Here is a 17,928-nt window from a genome sequence, read left to right as displayed (position 1 = left end):
CTGATATTGTTGCCTTAATATTCCATTCTGTCCCCAAGAAATGTTTACTATTTGAAGGCTGTTCATTGCCTTGTTTGTTAGTGTGATGATTTTGAATAAAAACCTAGACTTGAATAATTTTCAGAAGTTTTCAGTTCTTGGATTGGGTTGGGAACAAATGAGCCAAGAAAGGTAAATAACACCCAGAATTCAAAACTGAACCTCAAGGGGTTTGTAGCCATATATGTTTTTTTCAGTTATAGATTCACAGAATTTCAAGATAAAATATTCACAAGGATCATATTTTGAAGGATCATTATGACTGCTTGATTAGTTAGGATAGATTTTACTTTGTGATTATGCTAAAAATGTTGTGAGCCTCTAATTTTGAGAGACATATTTTTTTGTCTCCTGATTCACTCAGTTTCATATATTATTGATTTTTATGAGTTTATAAAATGTTAATGAATAAATCCAGGAAGACTATATTGTTGTCACTTCCATTATCTGTGGGCTATTATTTAATGTTCCATGGCAGCATAATAAACTTTGCTCTCTCTAGCTCCCACCCAGCTAGTCAACTGGGATACGAGGAAGCAAAGAACTGAAAACCTAAGGGGTATGACAGAAATGATTGCCTGTCTTGTGATTCTGAGTGTGAAGGCAGGAGCTTCTGTGGAACCTGATGTCTTCATTGTTACCTGGTATTCTGTCTCACAGATTCTCAATTCCTTGAGGCCTCTACCTGGTCTTAGTGCTTAATGCCTGGTAAAGCAATGAATGCACTATGGTAGCCAATACATGTAGAGAAGGATAATACTTCAACAGGACTTAATTACAGTGTGCTTTTCTCCCAGTTACCTTCCTGAAACACACCCCACCTTCTGAAACTCTCTTAGAACAACTGGGAAGCTCTGAGGGCCAGGGAGGTGAGACTCACCCCTTAGTCCCCCCACCTTTGCTCTTTCATAGTCAAATCGCAAACCTAATTGAAGTTCCCTACATATCCCAATTGAAACCCTAATATAGCAACTTTGAGGAGGCTGCATGGAAAAATGGTCACTAAATCCCAAATTTGGTGCTGGGAAAGTAAATTACCATAGGACAGAATATATGGTTTTCCTGTAACTCTTGATGCATATTTTTTTTAATTTTCTAATTCTATCACCCCCCCCCCTTTTTTTGCACTATATACTAACAGTTTATTTCCATTTTACCTTTTAAACCAATATATTAATGTAACTATCTCCTTCTTATCTTAATGGAACAGAGCTATGTAAAAGCCATGGATACTTCTTTCAATCCTAGAGACAGAATGCAACACAAGAGGCAAAACCTAAAGAAGGGGCATGATCTGATACCTCCTGGCAGTTATCGAACTCACAACCCAAGTGCTGCAAACTAGATTAAAATAGAATTGGTAAATGTTTACCGAAATAAATAAAAATACAACCTAGATAATGTTAAAGGGGGTTTTCTAATCAATACGTGGCCTCCTGAGATCCATTTTAGTTTTATATACCACAAACTTAGAGTACAGAGGGGGCTGGTCTTCGTTGTAGTCACTCAGACAGTTCCAGAAATGCCTAACCTTACTCTGGAAAACTGCACCCACTGTTTCTACTCGTCCACTTATACAAAGCATGGTGCTTAAAATCAGGGCAGGAAGAAGCGCCACTTATCTGAAGATCAGTGTTCAGATACCTGTTGTAAGGAAAGGATGACTTCTATCAGATTCTAAAACATCGTTTCTTATTTTCCTATCCAGATCTTATTCTCGTCCTGCCGTCAGCATTCTTGGAAGCTAGCTCTGCTTCTGGCTGGTCTGGATCCTTAAAACCCACTCATTCCACCTCACCAATGGAACTCTAGACCCTGTTTCTTCCTTCTGATTTGGCTTGACACCCCAAACCCTGACCTTGGCTTTACCTGATAAATACACAAAACCCATTTTCCCTATAATTAGTTGACTCTATTAATTAGGACTTATGCCTATAGGAAATCAGATGTTATATCCTGAATCCCACCTACCTTCTTTAAGTAACACCCTGAAAAAAATAAGGTAACTATGCCCTGCAAATAAGAGTTCTCATTTTTTAATCCAAATTTTCCCAGAGAGTAAATGAAAATCAATTATATGTTAAGGTATTTCATAGACAAAATGGCCACTTTTCCTAAAGGAAAAAATAGATTTGACAAAATAGAATATAAAGAACAGGAAAAATACCACCCTCAAGTGCCAAAAATAGTTTGGCATTGGTTTTATTAGATTTCATGAAGAAATAAGTTTTGAACTGGAGATTAATAATTAATAAACATGTTTATTATAGTTATCCAAAGGTCCTCACATTTTTATAATCTAGCCCTTTCTTTGGTTCTTTGCATCTCCCTTCTCTTCACACACTCCATCATCAATCTTTTGCATTGACTTTTGCCACATTTGGAGTGCTCTCCCTCTTCAGTTTCACCTCAGTTTCCCTTCAAGATTCAGTTCAGTCCCAACTTCGACAGAAAGCCTCTTCTGGATACAAATTCCCTTTCTAACTTAGTACCTTTCCCTCTGAGATCATCTTCCATTCTCTCTATATTTCTCTCTTTCTTCCCCCTTCCTTCCTGTCTCTTTACACACACACACACACACACACACACACACACACACACACACACACACACACACACACACACACACTGTGCCTAGTTATTCACATGTTGATACCCCTATTAGAATATGAACTCCTTGAGGAAAGGGACTGTCTTTGTCATCTTTTTTATCTCCAGTCCTAAGCTCAGAGCTTGACACAAAATAAGCATTTAATAAATGATTTTTCACTGACACACTAATATATTGTTATCACTCTACCCTTGCTTGTGTAATGGGACTTGATCAGCAAATCCCCCTACCTCCTTTATGTGTTATTCAGTTTATTGAGTTTACTTCTCTCCTATAAGGAGTGGATATGTCCATCATCACCTTGCAACAAAGACAACTCCAAATGAGGTCTCACAGCAAGAAACTTGTCACAAGTTATTTCTTCTTGATAAGCATTGGAAGGGACGTCTTATTAAAGAGCAATTACTTGTTCTACTTGGCTCCAGATGGCAGAACTTGGAGCAATAAGTGTAGGTGGCAAAAGGACTAATTTAACCTGGATATTGGGGGAAATTTCCTACTAATTAGGGTTGGTCAAAAGCAGAATAGGTGACCTTGTGAAGCTATATGTTCCCATCATTAGTGGTATTTCAACAGAGTCTAGATAACCACCTCTGTGGGAAATTATGCTGGGGATTCCCTTTTGGTATGGGTTAGACTAGATGGTCTGTGAGGTCTATTCTAGCTCTAAAAATTACATAATCCTGTAATGCTCTGATAATATCAACTGCGTAGCTTAAGGAGTTTAAAGGCATTGACGTATAAGGGAGCCAAAGACTGGCAAATCCTCAGCCCTGTTGGAGTGAGCTATTTGGAAAGCACAGATGTAATGGGAAAAGGGCAGCCCTCTAGTAGGAAAGAAAAGCATATTGACTGTACATCCTGGAAGGTGGAGTGAATCCAAACCACAAGTCGGCATTATGACTCTGAAAGGCAGCTTTGTTAGCATGGGAGAAGGACAATAATACATATGGAGTATCAGGGCACCACATTCGCATCTCCTTTCCCTTCTGAGGGGAGCTTGTGGGCTAAGATGGATGCACCATATGTTTTCTTTACCTAAGTGTTCCCCCAATTATTTGCATATTGCATATTTTCGTAATGGGAAGCAAAGTCTCTCCTCTACGTGATACTCATTTGTTTCCCTGAGTTGATTATGTGGGAATGATCACAACAACACAATGAAGTGGTAAGAAAGAATGCAATGAGAGAAGAGGGGAGGGAGAGGTAGAATGCGAAAATGTTTTTCATGTAAAAGAGATATGCAGTAGGTAGAGAGAAGAAGGTGGCCTAAAGGCTGAGCTCTTCCTGAAACTCTTGCAAATATCTTTAAATGACACTAAAATTTGGGAGCAGCAGAATCCACAAAAAGACACAAAGAAGCAATTTCCCAGCCCAAGACAACTTGGAAGGTCACAGGAAAAGGAAGAGAGGAAAGCAGTCCAGTGTAGACTAGGCCATTGCAAATCCAGAGCAGGCCTCAGGGTGACAGAATCCATGCCAGCACTGATGGTTTCCAGACCCCTCAGTCCACAGACACCAAAGACAATTTAGAAGGTCAGCAGAAAAGGTCTGTTGCACCTGGCTGAGTGGAGTCTAGCTGGGCCTCCATAGCCCCAAGAAACCAGGAACAGGTCTTGTGAGTGACTGTTATCAGCAGTAGCTGAGGCAGTGGCTGCTTCTAGAATTTTGAGCCCAGAGATAGTAAGGGAGTCAGAAAAACTGGTCAGAAGGACATTAGAGGGGTCTTTTTGCTGTCACTGAGACAGGACTCTGGGTCTGTCCATAGTTAGATCAAGGTTGCAATCCTAGGGGGCAGTCCCAGGGTGAGGAGGTTGCAGTCCCAGTGAAGGGGGGAAGGAAACGGTGCTTGTTGTCACTCAAAGACCAGATTACAGGCCAGAAAAATGTTAAACATCTCTCCTTAGCTCATACCACCTTAGAAAACTTACAGGTCCCAAAAAATAACTCTGAAAACAATTGCACAATACCCCTGAAGGTGGAGACAGTGTGCCCTTGACCCTGCAAGCAAAGTCCTACTTTGACATAGAGTTAAAGTCAAGTAATAGGCTGGGAATATGAATAAACAATAGAAAAAAAACTGTTACTCTAGAAAGTTACTATGGTGACAAGGAAGATCAAAACACACACTCAGAAGAAGAAAAACTCCTAAGTCCAAAGCCTCCAAGAAAAATAAGAATTAGTCTCAGGCCAAGAAAGATCTCAAAAAGAATTTTGAAAATCCAGTAAGAGAGGTGGAGGAAAAATTGGGAAGATAAATGAGAGCAATAAAAGAAAATTGTGAAAAATGAGCCAATATTTTGGTGTGTGTGTGTGTGTGTGTGTGTGTGTGTGTGTGTGTGTGTGTCTGTGTGTGTTTATCCTTTGTTGCCAAAGAAGACCATGCCATCAGAGAAATAATGACATGACTTGCATTTGACCTTGTTTTGAGTGAGGGAGGGCTGTGCAGGTCACCAGTCTCACTTCTTCTCCAGAGCCATCTGAATTCAGTGACCAGATATTCATTGGGATGACTAGAGATGACTCAGGATGAGGCAATTGAGGTTAAGTGACTTGCCCAAGTTCACACAGCTAGTGGGTGTCAAGTGTCTGAGGTGAGATTTGAACTCAGGTCCTCCTGACTCCTGCACTGGTTCTCTATCTACTGCACCACCTAGCTGCCCTCCATATCTTGGTAAAGGAGACCTGAAAAACAGTGAAGAAAATGACATCTTAAAAAATAGACTAGACCTAAATGCTAAAAGAGGTCCAAAAGATCAATGAGAAGAAGAATGCCTTAGAAGTAAGAATTGGCCAAATGGAAAAGGAGGTCCAAAAGCTCATTGAAAAAAATAATTGCTTAAAAATTAAAATAGAGCTAATGGAATGACTGTATGAGAAATCAAGAAACAATAAACCAAAATCAAAAGAATAAAAAAATGTCGATATCTCATTAGATAAACAACTGACCTGAAAAATAGATCCAGGAGAGATAATTTAACAGTTACTGGGCTATCTGAAAGCCATGATCAAAAAAAAAAAAAAAAGCCTAGATATCATTGTTCCAGAAATTATCAAGGAAACCTCTCCTGAAATTCTAGAATGAGATGATAAAATAGAAATAGAATGACTCCACTGCTCACCTCCTGAAAGAGATCCAAAATGAAAACTCCCAGGAATATTATAACCAAATTCCAGAGCTCCTACATCAAGGATAAAATATTGCTAGTAGCCAGAAAGAAATAATTCAAGTATGGTGGAGCTATAGTCAGGGTAAAACAAGATTTAGTAACTTCTATATTAAAGGATCAGAGGTCTTGGAATATTGTATTCCTGAGGGCAAATGAGCTAGGATTACAACCAAGAATCACCTACTCAGTAAAACTGAGTATAACCCTTTGGGGTAAAAAATGGATATTCAATGAAATAGAGAACCTTGAGTATTCCTAATGAAAAGATCAGAACTGGGGATGGGGGGGGGGGGGGTAGAGTGGAGCCAAGATGGCAGAGTAGAAGGACAGACCTGTAGAAGCTCCCCCCATGGCCCATAAAATACCTGCAAAAATGACTCTAAACAAATTTTAGAGCAGCAGAAGTCATAAAATAAAGGAGTGAAACAGATTTCCAGCCCAAGACAGCCTGGAAGGTTGACAGGAAAGTTCTATCACACCAGACTCAGAGCAAAGCACAGCCCAGAGTGGGCTGAAAAGCATTAACAGGACTGGAGCTGGCTTCGGGGCACAGAATCATAGATAGTAGCTGTATTTCCCAGATTTCTCAACCCACAAATGCCAGAGACAGCTTCAAAGGTCAGTGAGAAAGCTCTTTCACCTGGGTGAGAGGGATGTGTGATCTGGCTCCTGGGTAGAAGAAGCATCCACTTTTGGAGCCCTGGACCTAAAGACCCTGGGGAATTGAGCAGCTGATATGGGTCTCAGTTCTGAGTGGTGGTGCTGGGGTGAGGAGGAGTGCTGGCTTGGTGGAGCTGGTGGTAGTAGTGGAGAGGGAACCCTACTTGCAGATCCTGGGCAGAAAAGAGAGCTTGTGATTGCTTACACAGCAGAGTGTAGGTAAGGAGAGGAATAAACTCCTCTCCCTTGATTGTGCCACATTGGAGGAACTGAGAACTTACAGGTCCCTAGAGTATACCTTCCACTTGAGAAAGGACTCAAAAGTCAAATAAATGCCCAACAGAAGGGGAAAAAAAGACTATAGAAGGTTACTTTCTTGGTGAACAGGTATTCTCTTCCATCCTTTTGGATGAGAAAGAACAAAGCACACCATCAAAGAAAGACATAAATATCAAGACTTCTATATCCAAAACCTCCAAAAATAGATACAATGGTCTCAGGCCATGGAAGAGCTCAAAAAGAATTTTGAAAGTCAAATAAAAGAGGTGGAGGAAAAAGTGGGAAGAGAAATGAGAGTGACACAAGAAAATTATGAAAAGTGAATCAACAGCTTGCTAAAGGAGACCCCAAAAATACTGAAGAAAATAACACCTTTAAAAGTAGACTAATCCAAATGGTCAAAGAGGTCCAAAAAGCCAATGAGGAGAAAAATGCTTTAAAAAGCAGAATTAGCCAAGTGAAAAAGGAGGTTCAAAAGCTCACTGAAGAAAACAATTCTTTGAAAATTAGAATGGAGCAGATGGAAGCTATTGACTTTATGAGGAACCAAGAAATTACAAAACAAAACCAAAAGAATGAAAAAATAGAAGACACTGTGAAATATCTCATTGGAGACAACAGATCTGGAAAACAGATCCAGGAGACACAATTTAAAAATTACTGGTCTACCTGAAAATCATGATCAAAAATGTAGTCTAGACATCATCATCCAAGAAATTATCAAGGAAAACTGCCCTGGTATTCTAGAAGCAGAGGGTAAAATAGAAATGGAAAGAATCCATTCATCACTTCCTGAAAGCAATCCCAAAAGGAAAACTCTTAGGAATATTGTAGTCAAATTCCAGAGTTCCCATGTCAAAGAGAAAATATTACAAGCAGCCAGAAAGAAACAATTCAAGTACTGTGGAAATACAATCAGGAGTTAGCAGCTTCTACACTAAGGGATTGAAAGGCTTGGAATATGATATTCCAGAGGTCAAAGAGATAGGATTCAAACCAAGAATCACCTACCCAGAAAAACTGAGTGTAATGCTTCAGGGGAAAAATGGAATTTCAATGAAATAGAGGACTTCCAAGTATTCCTTTGGAAAGACCAGAGATGAATAGAAAATTTGACTTTCAAATGTAAGAATCAAGAGAAACACGAAAAAAGTAAACAGGAAAGAGAAATCATAAAGGACTTACTAAAGTTGAACTGTTAACATTTCTACATTTGTAACCTCATAAGACCTTTTTCAGTTTTACAGTAGTTAGAGGGAACATGTGTGGGGGTGGGGGTGGGGATGTGTGGGGGTGTGTGAGTGTGTGGGTGTGGATATGTGTACATTATATACGTGCAGGTATGTGTGTACACACACATATATACATATGTATACTTACATGTGTATACACACACACAGAGGGCACAGGGTGAGCTGAATATGAAGGGAGAATACCTAAAAAAATTTACTCTTGAGTAGAATGTACTAAGAGTAAGACAAAGGAGAGGTTGAATGTAGCAAATCATCTCTCATAAAGAGGGAAGAGCTTTTGCAATGTAGGGGAAGTAGGGGAAGATGAAAGGAAATCAGTGAGCCTTACTCTCATGGAATTTGGTTTAAGGAGGGAATAACACACACTCAATGGGATATGAAAATCTATTTTACTCTGCAGGAAGGCAAGGGGGAAGGTGACAGGAGAAGGAAGATAACAGAAGGAGCAGCACATTGAGAAAAGGGATAACCAGAAGCAAACACTATTGTGAGAGGACAGGTTAAGGGAGAGAATGGAATAAATATAGGGCAGAATAAGATAGAGGAAAATATAGTTAGTCTTTTACAACATTACTATTATGGAAGTGCTTTGCATTGTTACACTTGTATGACCTATATGGAAATGCTTGTTTTCTCAATGAGGGTGGGTGGGTAGGGAGGAAGGGAAAGCATATGGAACTCAAAACTTTAATAATGAATGTTAAAAATTGTTTTAGCATGCAACTGGAAATTAAGCTATACAGGCAATGAAGTGTAGAAATCTATTTTGCCCTAAGGAAAATAGAGGAGAAGGAGGATGGAAGAAGTGTGGGTAATAGAAGACTGGAGGAAGGGGTGGATGGGGTGCATGCTGTGCTGAGGTGGGGGATGGGGAGAGATGAGGAGAAAATTTTGAATTCAAATTCTTATGGAAGTGAATGTTGAGAACTAAAAATAAATAAATTAAATAAAAAAAGAAAAAAAGATTGAAATTCTTAGAGGTTAAGCAACCTAATTAAGGGCACATAGGTAGGAAGTAACAGAACTAGTATTTAAAATTAAATGTGACTCAAAATTCTTTGCTCTTTCCAATGTACTATGATGCTCATACTATATTTTCTTGATCACTTTTTGTTCCTTTGTTTATTCGTTCATTGAGTCCTGGTGGCTGATTACGTCTAAGACTATTTCTAGCAACAGTATTTTGTTATAGCAAACAACTAGAAATAATGCAAGTGCTCATCAATTGGTGAATAGTGTAAAAATTATGGTATATGGATGTAACTATTTATTATTGCATCATAGAAAATGACAAATAGAAAGAATTCAGAAAAAACTTGGGAAGACATATGAATTGTAGAGTGAATAGGTAGAACCAGGAGAATAATTTACATGAAAACTACAATAAAGAAAAAAAAATCCAGTATTGAAAGAATTCAGATCCAATCAACACAGTAATCAAGCATGATTTCAAAACACTGATGAGAAAACATGCTTTCCATTTCTTAACAGAGACAATAAATTAGTGGCACAACATGGAGTATGCATTTTTAGATACGGTTGGTATGTCGATTTCCCTTTCTTGATTGTACTTACTGTTAAAAGAACTTCAATTTGTGGGGAACAGAGATAGTAAGTAAGTGAAAGGGACTGAGATGCTCCCTAAAGTAGAAAGAACAATATAACATGAAAATACTACACAGTTTTAAAAAAAAAGAGCAGAGTTAAATAGAAAATTTGATTTTCAAGTACAAGACTCAAGAGAAGCATGAAAAGGTAAACTGAAAAGGGAAATCATAAGGGACTTAATAAGATTAAACTGTTTATATTTCCACATGGGAAGATGATATTTGTAACTCTTAAAATCCTTCTCATGATTGGGGTAGTTAGGAGTATATATAGACAGAAGGCACAGATGTGATTTGAATATGAATGGGCGATATCTAAAAAAATAAAATTGAGGGGCGAGAGAAGAATATATGAGAGAGAGGGAGAAAGGGAGAGGTAGAATGGGGTAATTATCTCACAAAAAAGAGGCAAGAGAAAGCCTATACAGAGGAAGGGAAGAGGAGGGAGGTGAGGGAAACTAAGTGAAACTTACTCTCATCAGAAATGGCTCAAAGAGAGAATAACACACACACTCAATTGAGTATAGAAATCTCTCTTACCCTACAGGAAAGTAAGAGCAGAAAGGTATAAGAGAATGGGAATGGTGATAGAAGGGAGAGTCGATTGGGGGAGGGAGTAGACAGAAGCAAAACACTTTTGTACTGAGTACAAAATAACAGCAATATTGTAGGATGACCGGCGGTGAAAGACTTAGCTGTTCTCAGCAATATAATGATCCATGACAACTCAGAAAGACATGATGAAAAATGTTATCCAGCTCCAGACAATGAACTGATGGTATCTGAATACAGATTGAAGCATATTTTTACTTTATTTTTCTTGAGATTTGTTTCTTTATGTTTTCTTTTGCAACATGGATATGGATATCCATATTATGGATATGTTTTGCATAACTATACGCATATAACCTATATTTAATTACTTGCCTTCTCAATGAGAGTGAGATGGGGAGGTAGGAAGAGAGAGAATTTGGAACTGAAAGTTTTAAAGACGAATGTTAAAAATTTTCACGTGTAACTGGGGGAAATAAAATACTCAATCAAAAATTAAAATAATAAAAATACAAATGTAGGATTTGGGCACTGAGAAGTTAAATAAGTAGCCCAATATCATACAGCCTGGCTATATCAAAGGCAGGATTTTAACTCAGGTTTTGTTGCCTTAGAGAGTGAGCCTCTAGCATTATGCCACACAGTCTCTTGGAAACATTATATTGTCATCAAATACGTAAGAACCATGATGTATAATTGCTTACTTTAGGAAAATATACTTCTAGTTCCGAGAATATGGGTTTTACTTCAAAAAAATGGTAAAAAGTTGTTAGTTATATAGACCATTTGAAACTGAATTTTTAAATTTTACTTTACTCCTCTTTTCTGTTTAAAATTGGGACTGATTCTCTGTTGGAGTTCAGAAAAATAAGGCAGTTGTGTCATTTAATAGGTAACAAAAGGGTGTTCTCTTATTATCATAGAAAGAATATTCAGCAAGGATAGTGAATCACTTAGGTTGGGTAGACTCTGCCATATCTCACTTTTTCATGCAAAATAGGTTTTCGTTAGCAGGGCAGGGAGTGGGAACTTTGGGGGACCTACGACATCTGACAAGTCTAAAACTCCAGCTCCACGGGGGAGAGCCTTTTTATGCCCTTACACCACAAAGCCAAATCATTATGGCCAGGAACCTTCAGGAAATCACTTCTGTCAATCAATTTCTAAGGAAAGTTTTGTTGCCTTTCAGGGGAAAGTAACACCAAACAAGCATAAACAAAATTAGACTTAATCCATGTTGCAGTGGGAAGGGGAAATCCTAGTAGGTAGTGATCCTATCTATCACTCCTACAGAGATACTAATTTTAAAAAACTGAACTTGTTAATAAAAAACAAAACAGAAGACATACTTTGTAGCTACACTGGGATCACCCTTAGTTACCACTAATCCTGATCCTGATCCTCAGAGGTAAACCACATTCTAAAGAGGTGTTATGCAGTAACGTCCAACGCAGGCAAACCAGATGGTCTTTATTTTGCTTTTCCAATTCTTTGATGCAGTGAGCTGAATGCTTCTGGAGCATTGGAGTGGTGTAAGAGCTTTCTGCCAAAGTGAAAGACTGGTCAATATGTTGGGGCTGGCATGTAATCCATGTGAGAAAAAAAACCAGTCACACAGAAGTTAGCAGACCATGAATTTTGCCAGTTGCTTTCCTGGAAACTGTTAAAGAGTCTGTACATCAAAATCTGCAGTGTTCCCATTCACACTCCACACTTAGGTGTGATTTGCTCCCGTGTAATTTCCTGACACCCTTTCTGTCCCTTGCCTTGGTCAAATATTTACAATTGTTTTAAAGACTACTGCTGGTTTTCCCCCTCACCTTTCATAAATTTGTCTATTAGGTAAGTGGAAGGTAAAGAACTAGGAAGAAACATCTGAACATTTTCCATTATTTTACCCGAAAGTGGATGGCATCAACATCCGGATAACAGATTTTTCCTTCCTGTCAATTTCTTTTTTGCTATTAACACTAGACCTGATGATTTTACTTTTTTTGTATTTGTGTGTTCACATAGTAAATGAAATATTTAAACTGATAAGAAGACATTTCAGTTAGGTTAACCAAACCATTGTGTATTTTCTTACTGTTTCTACAAATACACTTGATATTTCTAGATGAAATTAGAGAAAGGCTATCTTTCCTATGTTTTATCCTTTGTCTTACATATTCATCTAGGAAAAATGACATGCAAAAATATCTGATAATGATTCACCTACTATGTTTTCTCAACATTAGGACCATTGTTTTGTATTTCCACATCTATTCCGTTACTTTGAGATTTCAGAAAATATAATTGCTCAAGATGTTTAGTTTCTACTTTTCTCATTTATGTTTTATTTCCATCATCTATAAACTAGTTGCTACTCCAAAGTTGCTTGATAGTGAGGCTTTCTGATGGGTAGTTATTTTGACTGAACTTAATTTCTGATTTTACAAATCAATGAGAGGAAAGAAAACAGTGCACTAGATCCCAGGGTACAATATGAGGTATATATCATATTGTAAATAATATCCAGGCTTCCTATAAGGCAGATTTGTGTGAATTTAGTTACTGTTTAGTCTATCCATTGATAACAAGTATTTAATACCTATAGCAATTGTTAATTGATTACTACTTAGTTGTCCAGGACAACGGCAATTCAGTGACACAAGGAGGGGGCACAAATAATATGGAAGCATGATAAAGGGTCCTTCTTCAGCTTCTTTGGAAATAATGAGAAATAATATCTCAAGTCCCACAACCCTTTCTAGACTTGTCCACTTAGGCAGATAATGGGTTGAAGATGATGGGGAGGGGAGAAGAAAGGTCTATCTTAGAGAAATGGAGTAAGGGTAGAAACAAAACCTTAACTGATTATTTCAAGTCTTGTGAAGATCCTTGATTTCTCTACCTTTGGGAAGTGATTGTGCATCAAAGGGCAGACAACTCTTACTCCATCCCATGAAGAAACTGACCCTATGACCCACCTTTCCCCATTCAAGAAAAGATTGGCATTGATTACTAAGAAGAGATCCTCACATTGAGGGCAATGGTCAAAGAATGAACTGAGTAAAGATTTTTGTTCCAGAATGTAATGAAAACTGTATTTTAACATATTATGACATTTTACTTGTTCAAGAATTCTTTGGTAATAATAATGACAGCTAAGATGTATTTAGTGTTTATTATGTACCAAACACTGTAGTAAACACTTTCTAATTATTCTCATTTAATCCTCACAAAAACCTGGGAGGTTTATGTTATTATGTCCATTCTACTGATGAAGAAACTGAGATAAACAGAAATTAGGTGACTTGCCCAGGGTTACATAACTACTGAACATATGAGGCTGGGTTTGAACTCAGATCTTCCTGATTTCAGGTCCCAAACCCAATGCCCTATGAAAGCTACCTCCAACTGTTTTGGGGGGAGAGACATATTCACGAACATTATATTCTCATATTCTCTCTGTATCTGTCTCTCTGTGTCTGTCTCTCTCTCACTCCAGAGCTTTGGTTTATTTTTCTAATCAGAATGGCGCTTCGTTTATTCTATGAACTTAACCTGAGTCACACCCATTTTCCCCCAATGGTTCCAGAATGGGATCCTGGTAAATTTTTCTTTTTATGTTTTAGTTCCATCCCTTTCCTAAGAAGTAGATTATACAATAATAGATTTGGAACTGCCTTCTCATTTTAAGGATGAGGAAAATAAAGCACAAAGCATTTAGCTGACACAGCTACTAAGTGTCTGAGGAGGGATGTTTATTTTCCTGATAAGCTGTGTCAAGTTCTTGCACGTATCAGTTTTCTTTTTCCCCATCAGATCTCTCCCTTTGATTGCATCACTTTAGGAAACATCTTCTATCTTTTGTGTCTTAATCATTCTCTCTAACAAAGCCAAAAGGAGCTTAGCTATTAAGTGAGTTCCTTCCTTTCTTCAAAGTAGGTCTGCCTTTGTTTTAAACATTATTGATGATTTCTTCAAATAGAAAAAAAAAAGACTTGGCTCATGATTCTCAGGTTCCTACATGAGGTGTGTTATATTTTAGCAAGTTCATTGATCGGGGAGACTTGTTGCTTCCCCTGTATATTTCCATTTTGAACAGCTTCCCATATATTCCATTAATTATACTGCTTTACTCTTTGGCCTGAATGCTTAAAGAATGCTGTCATTTTTCCTATGTCCAACTGTGAGATTAAAGAAATAATATCAAATTCAGCTTAATTTTAACTATTTTAGTAGATCCTGATTTAATAGGTTTTTCTTTATGCTGTTATCCCTCTATATTTAAATATATGTGTATACACACACACACACACACACACACACACACACATATATATATATATTCACATACATATTTTAACATAGCCTGCTATTTCATCAGTGCAGGGAATACTTAATGAGGAATTTTGATCAATGTAGATAAACCACTTTCTCTGATACTTATAGGTACAGTGTGTCCAGGTTACTAGTTTAGAGTCATGTAGTCAGTATGTATTAGGTATAGAATTTAACCCAGATCTTCTTGATTAGTAGGCTAGCTCTATAACTATATCATGGTATCTCACACACACACACACACACACACACACACACACACGAAAAATGGATATAAGGTGCCTTGAGTAGGGGCATAGGGAAAGGCCACCTATGAAACAGGGTGCTTAGGCAGAATCTTGAAAGAAATTAGTGATCCAAAGAGGAAAGTGTGGGGAAAGGGATATATTCTAAGTTTGAGGGTCAACCAGGGCAAATTCATAGATATGGAATGTAGATGATCATGGATCACATATTCTGTCTCTGAATTCTCTAACTGAACCTAAAAATTACTAATAATCCATGATTTCCAATATGAGTAGTAAGAGACTTTTTAAAATTTGATATTGTACTGGCTAGAATAAAGCAGAACAGTACTTCATTTTTCATACTTTCAGGGAAAAAAAATATGGGAAAAATATCTATTCCTTCAGTGGCTCCAGGTTTATAAAAACCATCATTGAAATCCAACTATATACACATACATTATATATACTACCCAATCTATATATACATATGCACATTCAAGCTTTGTAAATATATGAATGAAACTCAGAGATATAACAGAAGGTAGCATGCTGCGCCCTCTGCCCCTCACCAACTTAATCATTTAGTGATTGAAGAGCCATATCCTTGTGGGAGATTGTTAGCCTGAGGCAGTCAACTGAGGAAATGGCATTTCACCAGAATTTTTAGAAAAGTACCTTAATATTTCTCTCTCTCTCTCTTTCTCTCTCTCTCAGATAGTAAAAAGGAAAGATTACATTTAAGAAACCTGGTTATAAGTCACTTAGCAAACAAAATATTTAAAATAACTTGAAGTTGTTAAAAGACATTTAAACCTAATTTGATAGGATTTTTGCAATATCAATTTATAGAATACTAATACTGTTTAAAAAACAAAAAAAGGAGTTGCACTTTCAATGAAACATTTAATTTATGGAATGTTTCTATAAACATCTACAAAAAACCCACTATTTTGTCTACACAGAGATTACTTATTATAAATATGTTTTAGCCATTTAATATTTATAAAATTAAATATTTTTATATAGTTAATAAGAAAAATATAATTACTCAGCTTCTTCTCAGACATATGCCACCCAATATTGTTAATTATTTCCACCACATTATGACAGTAAGATACGTAGCTTATTGAGATAATGCTACAAATGACAAAAAGTGTAAATATTATACTGGCATTTTATGATGTCATGGCATAGTTTGATTGTAACATTTTCAGAATATATCTTCATATAATGATTATGGATTATGTTTCCAAAGATAGGGTTTAAGGTAAAATATACTCAAGTATATAACCATATGCAACAACATAAGGGCTAGTGTATTAAACTTTTTCTCCTTCCTCTCATAATAGATGATAAGTTTTTAAGGATGAAGGTCATGTGATTTTGTAAATGTCCACCATAGCTAGTATTCATAAGAACTATTTTCCATTGCTTGTGGTTCAGTTATGGCAAAAGGAACTCTCTCAATTACAGATGAGATCTTTTGCCCAAATCCAACATGCTAACAGGTGAAAATCGTACATACAAAATGAGAAGAAACCAGTGTGTGTGTGTATGTGCATGTGTGCAGGAAGAGGAATAATTGATCGTGGGGCATTTTGATAAATGTAACCAATATTGATCTCTAGATTCTTATTCTATTGAAGATATGTCAGTTACCTGCAACTGTTTCTCCAGGTCAGCAGTTGCTTTGTCTCCACTAGTTTCATCCACCACCACCACCATGTGAGTGAGAGAATTAACTTTAACTTGTTCTTGCTCTAAGTCTTCTTGAAGCACCTAGAAAGCCAAAATGATAGAAAGGGGAAAAAGTCCTCCATGAAGTTACAACATTTAGGAAAATATCATTAAATTGGATCATAAATATCAACTATTAGCAATTAATTCACACACACAAATATGTTAACTTCTCATGGATGAATGCTTTTCTGTTAGTCTATTTTTTTTAATTCCACAGTTGTCTACTTAACTAAATTATGATGAATATTTTGGGAATTCTTTCATCCCTGGAAATTTCATCTTATTTCTGACATTATTGTGCCAACATGCATTTCTTTATGTAGCAGGCTATTGGAGGCAGTTCTACTTGTAGAAGTCAACATATATTTATTAAGCACTGGCTATATGACTGGTACTATACTAAGCATTGGGAATAGAAAAGTTTAACAATTATGTGTAAATGTAACATATATAAGGTAAATGGTCTAAGAAATACTGTCTCTAGTGTCTGTTTGTGGTAGCCTCTGGGAACAGCAAAACTATTACAGCTCTTCTGGGAAACACCAGTCCACTCATCCCTCTGGATTCCATTGAAAGTTGGTTAAGTGAGACTGAGAAGGGGTAATGAAGGCTAGAAAGACAGAGAGCTGGAGGCAGTGACCTCTGGTGTTTGAGAAGGATTATGCTCTTGGCTTGAAGACTTGTCGCAGCTGTCTTCATCTTATAACAGCTAGGACAGTTTTGATGTTGCACTAAGATGTGGGGTGTAGAAAATGCTGAACACTTAGAGAACTCCATGCAGATGGTGAAGTGCTTGCCTCTCCAACCCTTTTAGCTTGAGAAGGCAGACATTAAATCCAAAATTTTCTGGTTTTTTAAAGTTTTTGTCAATGATTTTGCTTAACCACTCAGATAAATTATAATAAAGTATAACTTTTTTAAAGAGGTGAACTTCATTGTTATGAAGAGAGGTCAAGAAGAAAAGAGGCTATAATGGTAAGCCATTCAGACAAAAGTGAAGAGACAGAGATTTAGAACCTACCTTGATTTGGGGCTAAGAGCTCTAAAATTCAGTGATTTTTCACCCAGGATGAAAATATAGTGGTCACTCCATGGACCTAATCCCACTCCTTAAAGGTCAGATGCCATGACTGACTAACTCCGAAGGAATGAAGTCCTCCATTTCTGACCTGGGCTGTCCCTACATCACCCTTTCCTTAGGATGTCCTATATCTATGCAAACATACTGCAGATACCTGATTGGCTTAGAACACTAGACAAGAAAGCTCAGGCCACCTGAGATCAAGCAGTTCATCAGCTTCCCCAAGTACCAAGTAGCTGGGATCACAGGTGTTCACCATCAGACCTCATTGACTTTTAATATTTTATAAACTGTGTAAACTCAGTCTTTATTATTCCTGCAAACCTCTCTCAAGTATTCTCCCACCCCCCACACCCTGTAGAAAAGAATTAAAACAGTGGCTT

General features: G+C 37.3%; 1 protein-coding gene across 9 annotated transcripts in view; it reads right to left on the bottom strand.

Annotated features, from left to right (window-relative positions):
- Nucleotides 1–17,928, bottom strand: part of DMD (dystrophin) — a 2,329,373-nt gene that overhangs the window by 1,557,850 nt on the left and 753,595 nt on the right. For all 9 annotated transcript variants that reach the window (XR_011968542.1, XM_072616876.1, XM_072616880.1 and 6 more), the window contains one exon: nucleotides 16,384–16,503. Coding sequence is in view for 8 of the 9 variants with exons in the window: in XM_072616876.1 (XP_072472977.1) it covers nucleotides 16,384–16,503 (120 nt within the window). In the remaining variant the exon portion in view is untranslated. The remainder of the gene's footprint in view (nucleotides 1–16,383; nucleotides 16,504–17,928) is intronic.

This window comes from Notamacropus eugenii, chromosome 5 (genome assembly GCF_028372415.1).
Source record: "Notamacropus eugenii isolate mMacEug1 chromosome 5, mMacEug1.pri_v2, whole genome shotgun sequence".
NCBI lineage: Eukaryota > Metazoa > Chordata > Mammalia > Diprotodontia > Macropodidae > Notamacropus > Notamacropus eugenii.
This window is presented reverse-complemented; position numbering and strand designations above follow the sequence as displayed.